Genomic DNA, 8,918 nt, shown 5'->3' on the forward strand with positions numbered 1-8,918 from the left:
TCAACAATTGACAGGAAGAATCGCAGCTTTAAATAGGTTCATCTCTCGGTCTACAGATAAGTGTCTCCCATTTTTTAAGATTTTACGCAAAGCTTTCGAATGGTCTGAAGAATGTGAGCAGGCGTTCGAGCAACTTTAGAGGTACCTGGTTAGTCCACATTTTCTCAGCCGAGCTATTCCTGGAGAAGTATTATATTTATACTTAGCCGTATCTCCAACTGCGGTCAGTGCAGCCTTGATTTGCGAAGAAGAGGGTGTTCAGAAGCCGGTTTACTTTATTAGCCGAGCATTACATGGGGCCGAGGAGAGATACGTACAGATGGAGAAACTTGCTTTTGTCCTGGTAGTTGCTTCCAGGAAGCTCCGACCATACTTCCAAGCTCATACAATCAATGTTTTGACCGAGTATCCATTGAAGAAAGTACTTCGGAAATTGGATTTGTCTGGTCGATTAGTCAACTGGGCAATCGAAATTAGTGAATTCGACATTCACTTTGTCTCACGTAATGCTGTTAAAGGTCAAGCTTTAGCAGACTTTGTGATAGAATTCACCAACATTCAAGACCAGGAGGATTGGCCGAAAGAGAGGACATGGGTAATTTATGTGGATGGTTCATCCACCAAGAGAAATGGTGGAGCTGGGGTCGTGATTATTACACCAGACGGAAGAGAGTTAAGGAGTTCATTGAGATTGGAATTTAAAACTACTAACAATGAGGCCGAGTATGAAGCTGTAATAGTTGGACTCGGTTTAGCCCAAGAGCTGGAGGCAGAGTTTGTAGAGGTGCAGAGTGATTCTCAGGTTATTGTCGGTCACATTCGCAGCGAATTTGAGGCTAAGGGCAGCAAGATGAAGCTCTACTTGACCAAAATTCAAGGTATGCAAAAATCTTTTAAAAGGTTTTACATTGTTAAAATCCCAAGAGAAGAGAATGAGAAGGCAGACCATCTAGCCCATTTAGGCTCTTCAACCGAGAATGAGTTGGAGGATTCCGACCAGATAATACAAATTCAACAACAACCTTCCATCGTTGAGAAGGTTTATATTTTAACTATCGAAGTCATGCCTACTTGGGCTGGAGAAATTATTAGTTATCTCGAAAAGGGAATTCTGCCAGAAGACAAGAGGAAAGCGGTGCAGTTGAAACGAAAGGCTACTCGGTTCACCCTGGTCAATGGAGCTCTTTTTAAAAGAGGTTTTATGTTACCTCTCCTTAAATGTATTTCTAAAGAAGATGGTGATTATATCCTTCGGGAGATTCATGACAGAATCTATGGCAGTCACTCGGGAGCCCGCATTTTGGCACACAAAGTGGTAAGAGCAGGATTCTTTTGGCCGAGTATGAACCAGGACTCCATAAACATGGTCAAAACTTGTGACAGTTGTCATCGCTTTGCCAATGTTATCAAGCAACCTCCTGAAGAACTTAGCTCGGTTTCCTCGCCATGGCCATTTTCACAATGGGGGGTGGATATAGTAGGGCCATTACCTATAGGAAAAGGGGGAGTTCTGTTCGTTGTGGTCGCTGTTGATTACTTCACCAAGTGGGCAGAGGCTGAAGCTCTGGTGAATATTACTGCAAAAAACACCGAGAAATTTCTTTGGAGAAGTGTCATTTGTCGATATGGGATTCCTCATGCCTTTGTTACAGACAATGGTAAACAGTTTGACTGTGAGTTCTTTCAAGATTGGTGTTCTGGACTTCATGTTCGGCAATACTTTTCATCCCCGGGACATCCTCAAGCAAATGGACAAGTAGAAGTGACTAACAAAACCATATTCAAGATTCTAAAGAAGAAGCTCGATTAGCACAAAGGGGGATGGGTAGAAAGTCTTCCCGAAGTTCTATGGGCATACCGCACAACCAGAAGGACTCCAACTGAAGAAACTCCTTTCGCTTTAGCCTATGGAACCGAGGCTGTCATCCCTGCCGAGATCGGATCAGGGAGTTTTTAAGTGGATACTTTCAACCCCAATTTCAACGGCGAGGGTCTAAAGTTACATTTGGACTTACTACAGGAAAAACAAGATCAGGCTCAAGTCACAATGGCTGCATACCAGCAGAGAGTAGCTCGGTATTTCAACCGACAAGTAAAGCATCGTAGCTTCCAAGTTGGAGATTTGGTTTTGAAAAAAGTCACTCTAGCAACCAAAGATGCAGCCGAAGGAAAACTCGCACCAAATTGGGAAGGACCATACCAGGTGATCAAATGTGGCAAAGCGGGAGCTTACCATCTTACAAACTCTGAAGGAAAACAACTCCAACGACCATGGAATGCTAAACATCTTAAGAAGTATTTTGTATAGAATTATAATCCTCAAAGCATCACTTTTGTTATATTCCTCTTTTATGGTTAAATCAATGCATATTAATGAAGGATCCTCTGAGGTTATAGTTATGCAGAAATCTTAAGTATGTGGCAGACCATGCTTTCAAATGGTCTTAAGCATCACTAACTTTAAAAAGGCGCCTATAACACTTTCTAAAAAACTTCAATGAAAAATGGCCATAGAAATCTCGAGTATCACTCGATATTTTCTTACCGAGGCACTTTCACTAAATGAACTTAAACTTTTTTTCTAAAAGGTTCTACCTCGGTGAAACATAGCCGTAGGATTTACCGAGTTTTACTTGGTCAACTTTCACTAAAGTGCTTTCCCGAGGAAAAAAGGATATGAGCAGGCCAAACACCTGAGCATGCCAGACATGCTAAGCTCAGCATCCGATAAAACTTTCTATTCTACATTCGGAAAATATAGCTGAACTAAGCGTTTTTCCAAGAGTTACCTTTTGGAAAAGTATTTATAACACTTTCCAACCCTTCAGCGAAATATAGCTAGAGAGTTTCCCGAACTTAGTTCGGTGAAATATCGCTAAGGCGCTTTCCCGAGGAAGTGTTTGGAAATATAGCTAAACAAAGCGCTTTCCAAACTTAAACCTTTTGCTCAAAGGTTCCCCTTCGGCGAAACATAGCCTGAGAATTCCCGAGCGTACCTCGGCGAAACGTCACTAAGGCGCTTTCCCAAGGAAGAGTTCGGAAATATAGCAAAACAAAGTGCTTTCCAAACTTAAACTTTTACTCAAAGGTTCTACATCGGAGAAATATAGCCGGAGAAGTTCCCGAATGTATTTCGACTAAAACATCACTAAGGCACTTTCCCGATGATGAAGTTCATAAACATCCTTGAAACTCCAACACCCACCAAGTATTAAGCCTTCATACCAAGCACTTTCCACAAACAGAATATACAGCTATCATGGTTAAACATGATTTATTCACAAGCAGCACATTCTCGGTCAAATATGCAGCACGCTACGGTATTAATTCAAGTTTTACACTCGGTTCAAGTTTTTTACGCCTCGTTAAGATTCCCATTAGTATAAATTCCATTTATAAACTATGAGAATCGGGGGGATATACATAGTATGTTTGCGCGCGAAGTTGCTGAGATCTATCGGTGTGCAAGTTTGGTATTGGCAAGTGAGTGCAAGTTTGATGTTGGCAAACACAAGATTTTCTTTCATTATGAAAAATTTCTTTCATTTACAAGCTAGGATACAAGCTAAGATAATTAGATACAAAAAAGAAAGGTGTTCTCTCAATATTTACACTTAAAGAAATCATGAAGAGACGTAGTCCCAGTCTTCATCAGATGCAGCCACTGACTTCTCGGAGTCATCAGGAGCACCGGTACGCTCGGCCGCAGTGGAAGACTCCCCAACCTGACGTTGAGCAAACGGGTTAAAGCCAAAAATAGTGATGCCTTTACAGTCGGGCATCTGCTCTTTACCGAGTATGTTGATTTTTGAAATGTCCTCTTCGGTAGGAGGAACATCTTCAGGTTTGATTGTGTTAAGGTCGACACCTTCAGGAGGATTCTTCGACCAGCTTCGGAAAGTTTCAAAACCCGAGATGAAGCCCGTGCCCCAACCATAGTCTCGAGCCTAAGAGGCAAAAGAAAGCTGCTTGTAGAAATCCCGAGCTTTGTTCTTGTATCTGAACACTTGCTCTTTAGCTCGCAGGAATTTCCCTTTTACACCTTCAGCCCTCTTGACGGCAGTTTTGGCTTTCTTCTTTGCCGACTTTCGTCTTTTCTCTGAGGCCAGAAGCTGCTCTTCAATCACTTTCAGTTTTCCCTCAGCCACTTCGGCTCTAGTACACTGAATGGCCGAGTATCTCTGAGCTGCTTCCAGCTCTTCAGAAACTTGGTTAGTTCGAGACTCAGCAGCTCGACATTGAAGTTCGGCCTCAGCATACTTTTCTTTATAGGAAGCCACCTTATCGGCCAGGGCTGAATTATCGATAAGAAACTGTCTATTCCTGGATCTCTCGGCAATCCCCTGGACACTTTGCTTACGAATCCGGGAAAGAGCTTGAGAACGTTGATCCTCCAGATCTTTAATTTGCTGTTTGGCAAGGAGGAGCTCGTTCCCTTGCTGAGCAGACATCTCTTGAACTCGGTTTAGCTCAGCCTCGGCATCTTCAAGCTTCTTTTTAATGCCTTCAGGCTTCAATGCTGAGATTTCATCAAAGCTCTTTTTAAGCCGAGTTGCTCCCTCTTCAAGAGTCGAGAAATCAGCCAGCAAGCTTTCATATTTTAGTTTCTCAACAGCCAGCTCAGATTCCAACTCCTGAGACTGAGAAACAGCTCCAGCACCTTGAGCCTCGAGCCGCTTTATCTCAGCTTCAGCCACTTCAAGCCTCTTCTTGACATCTTCGACTTCCCGAGCCATAATCTCAACAGACCTTCGGAAACGAAGGTAGTAGTTCCTGCTGTTCATCGACCCCTGCAAATAGAAAGAACTTTATTAGAACAAAAATATTGCTATCAGAAATCAAGTAGGTGGGAATATATTTACCTCGAGCTAATGGTACAACATGTGTTCCATCACTTCCTTGGGGAATTGAGCACTTATGTCAACTGGATTAGTGGCTAGGATTGCACTGGCCAATAGAGCGAAAGGATTGTCGAGCCATTTGTCACCTAGCCGAGAGAGAGGCTCCCCAATAGTCCAAAAGATTGGGTCAGGTGTGCGCTCTGCTGAGGAATCGGTTGCACTAGAGGACCCGGCAAGGTTCTCCATGGAAACATTCATTGGTGTTTCAAAGGGAGTCTCCGGGATTACACTTCGTGGTTTATCTTTTCTAGGTTGGGACGACTCTCCCAGGTGTGATGATTCACCACCACCTGGAAACCTGAAACCGAGCTCTTCTTCGGCGATTCCGTCAATAGCTGCTATAAATTTTGTGCCCATCTACTCATCATCTTTGGACACTTCAACCAACCCTTCGATAAAAGCTTGCTCGGTGACTGCCGGCTCGGTAAAAATTGGCACTTGATCAGCAGCTTTAGGGACCGAGGGACCAGAAGTGGCCAGTTCTTCAACCTCAGGCCTACTGCCTGTAACTTCATCAACCGAAGGCTCGATTCGGTCAGCCTCGGGATGTGAGGATGATGGCTCTCCTTCGGTTTCTCCTGGGTTGATAACCGCCAAGGGTTCTGCAGGCGTTGTTTTGGAGTCTAAGAAGGCGTAGACTTCAGCAACCTCTATGGGTTCTTGTTCCTTGGAGTCAAAAGAACTTATTTGTACGGCCTCGGTTAGAACAGAGGGACGAGGAACGGCCGAAAGGGGGGTGGCTTCCAGAGTTTCAGAAGTTGAAACTTCAGCTCTAGTAGGTATGGAAGAAGAAGTTGGAGGAGTCGATTGTGCAAGAAGGGCATTCTGAGCCGACTTCTCTTGTCTACTCAGGAACTCCCTAACCCCACCAAGGACATTGGAGTATGCCCTGATGTGGGGAGCAGTTGCTTCAGGCTCAGGAGCACTCGGATCGTTGGCGCCCCCGTTTCCCATTTTTTCATGTACATCGACCGAGTGTGCTATAACTCATTTCGATACGGGATCAGCAACGAGCCCAGCTGTCTGCGAGCTATCCTCGGCAGCCCTAACTTTCTTTTTATTCTTCCTCGCAGTGGTCTTTACTCGTTTCTTGCTCTTCTTTAGAGAGGGCATTTTGGGACCTTCAGGCTCCTCAGCAATCATCAGTGAGATTCTTGCACTAACTGGTGGCCTCGCCGAGTGTTTCTTCAGAGGAACATCTTCAGCTTTCCTCTTGCCCTTTCCTTTGGAAGACTCGGCGGCCCTAGCAGCCGGCCCTCTCGGCACCTCGGTAACTGGTACTCTTGGCGAAGTAGCTTCTACTAGCCTCGCAGGTGCGGGAGTCCATACATATCACCTCAGGTTCTCTTCAACCATGATGACATCGTAATCCATCTCCAGAGGATTAAGCTCGGCGTACTTCAGTACATCCTTCACATGCTTCTCCTCCGCCGGGGTTAAACGAGGTTCTTGTTGACCTAAAAAATAGATGTCAGAATTAGCTTTGCCGCAAAAAATGAGTAAACAAACAAAGTACAAAACTCGGCTTTACCTCGGTTTAACGGGGCAATGGTTTCCCGATGGACGCTTGGGTCCCTGATTACTTCGGAAGGTGAGAATTCCCAGTCACCTTGTACAAAGAAGAACTCATCCTTCCACCCGTGGTTGCTCGAATATATACGCCTGAAGGTGAAGAGTTTCTTTTTCTTTCTAAGCTGGAAAGTGTACAGAAACTCAGTTCTGGAACACTTTGTCAGTCGGTAAACTGTGAGAAACTCCGCAACTGTGAGTGGATAATCCACCCCGAGAATCATTGGCCAAGCAATCATGGAAGCAAAGAATACTCTCCAACCATTCGGTGCCAACTGGTGTGGAGCTATCCGAATGTAACTCAGCAACTCCCAAACTACCCTCGGGAAAGGCAACCTCAAACCAATTTGGAACATGTCCAAGTAAACACAGGCTTCATTACTAGCGACATCCACCACAGCCCCAACTTTATCGTCGTCGAACCGTAGCTGAACTGAGTCAGGAATGTGGCAAGCTTCACGGATTTGCTGCTCATTTTTCCCCGATAGTTTGGATCTCCATGTAATTGGATGTGAAGCGCCCAGTTCCTTGAGAACATCTTCAACCCTGTAACTCATCGGATATTGATAAGGTAGGACGAAACCTAGGAAGTAAAATATGAGGCGGATTGGGTAGACAAAAGATTCAGCCAAAGAAATAGACTTGACCGAATCTCTGAAATATATCACTCTTGAGAAAAGACACTCGGTACGAAGGATTGAGTGCAAAAGGGGACCATTCAAGAGGAAGAGAGAGATTGACAAAAGCTCAGAGAGGAACAACAATGGCTTCTACGAGATAGAATGATGAGGTATAAACGAAGAAGAAGGAGGCTATTGAAAAGTGAAACCGAACCGGTGCATTAAATGAACCCTAGGGACTAGGGTTCGGCGAGGCGACGTCTCTTCACTTCTTTCTCGGTGCAGAAGCTGACGCGTGGCTACTACAAAAAGCGTAAAACCACCGAGAAACCGACATGTGGTTCTCGAAAGGAAGAGGTAAGAATCCTAAACGCTTCAGTTTTATCTTTTGAAATTCAAAATTTTGAAAATTTGAATTTCAAGAGCCAACTCGCATCATTTTGCCAAAAGACAAAAACCGAGCTTATAGAAACTGATCCACGCTCGGTTTTCTACATGTAATTTCCTTTTTCTGTTAGAAAAGGAAATTGGGGGGTAACTGTTGGGTCATATTTCGGCTGGGTTGGGCCCAGTACGAACCTACCGGCCCATTCCCCACACTCGGTCATTTTTACTGTTCAAAATAAACTCATGTTCGGCGGACTTAGGCTTATATAAATTATATTATCGACACTCGGTTTTCAGGCTCGGTTAGCCGAGCCTGAGGCAGGTACCGAATGTTACCCTCAGGAAATAATAAACATATATGAATAAATATCCTATTTGATGTTTCCCAATATATTGTTAACACGTGGACCCTTGGTAAAAGTCCACAGTGTTAGATGAACAGGAATAATTCGATGCCTATAAAAGGGGGGTCCCCTTTTACTATTTCGGTAACTTCTTTTTACCTTCCAAAACTGAATACCTTGCTTATCTTTTCTCTGATCCTTAGTTTCCAAGTTCATTTTTCTCTTAAACACTGCGACTAACTTAGGCATCGGAGCTTCCACCGGGCGGACAACGCCGGCAGCTTTGATTCCTTTTTCTTTGTTGATTATTCAGTTATAACCCTCGGTTGATCCCTCGGTCACACAGGGCCCATCACACGTCATCATTTCGGAAAACTGGCTTAATACAATCCAATCCACATAATCCAATATCCAATATATAATCCAATATCCGAACCGGGGCATGGCGATCTATGAAGACCCCGGTTCCTCCCTATGTCTTCCACAACTGTTACTCCTTCCGCAACTGTTACTCCTTAGTTTTTTTGAATGGGGCGCTACACTGGCCAGCACACACTATGCGACACCAGGGCGCGTTTCGTAATGTGATCGTGTCGTTTGATATGGAGGATGAGGCCTTTCGTGAATTGCCTATGCCTAAGAATTTGCAAGGAGAACAAGACTCTAGATTTATGGTGGCACGACTTGATGGGTTGCTTGCGCTATTATGGCCCGACATGGGGTTTCACTCCTTGTGGGTGATGAAAGAGTATGGAGTAGCGGAATCTTGGATTAAGCTGTTCAATATTAACATTGCGCAAGGATTGCAGGAGGTGTTAGGCTTTACAAAGAATGGTGAACTTCTACTGATCCATTATGGATCGTTGATTTCTTACGAACCTAGCCAACAAACTTGGTATTTTCACTTTGGCCTATTTGACTGGTTGTCTTTGGATACCTATGTGGAGAGCCTTGTTCTACTGAATATAAGCACAAGGTATTCATCCAAAAAGAAAGAAAGAAGAATATCAACAGAAGGTTAAAGGAGAGGTAGATACACGATACATGACTAAGTTACTATGTGATATGGCTGAGGATATTATGCTGAAAATACATTT

At 44.0% G+C, this 8,918-nt stretch overlaps 2 protein-coding genes across 2 annotated transcripts; both read left to right on the forward strand.

Moving 5' to 3' along the window:
* The first annotated feature begins 319 nt into the window (after window positions 1–319).
* LOC132169517 (uncharacterized) lies at window positions 320–1,810 on the forward strand. Its single transcript, XM_059580542.1, has one exon. The coding sequence runs from the start codon at window positions 320–322 to the stop codon at window positions 1,808–1,810; it is 1,491 nt and encodes a 496-aa protein (XP_059436525.1).
* A 6,568-nt stretch (window positions 1,811–8,378) lies between these two features.
* On the forward strand, window positions 8,379–8,843 carry LOC132169518 (F-box/kelch-repeat protein At3g06240-like). Its single transcript, XM_059580543.1, has one exon. It carries the CDS (start codon window positions 8,379–8,381, stop codon window positions 8,841–8,843), a length of 465 nt encoding a protein of 154 aa, XP_059436526.1.
* Window positions 8,844–8,918: the final 75 nt, after the last annotated feature.

This window comes from Corylus avellana, chromosome ca2 (assembly GCF_901000735.1).
Source record: "Corylus avellana chromosome ca2, CavTom2PMs-1.0".
In the NCBI taxonomy this organism is placed as follows: domain Eukaryota; kingdom Viridiplantae; phylum Streptophyta; class Magnoliopsida; order Fagales; family Betulaceae; genus Corylus; species Corylus avellana.

Bases quoted from the DNA above. Each gene is read 5' to 3' on its own strand.
- LOC132169518 (XM_059580543.1), top strand. From the start codon at position 8,379: ATGCGACACCAGGGCGCGTTTCGTAATGTGATCGTGTCGTTTGATATG.
- LOC132169517 (XM_059580542.1), top strand. From the start codon at position 320: ATGGAGAAACTTGCTTTTGTCCTGGTAGTTGCTTCCAGGAAGCTCCGA.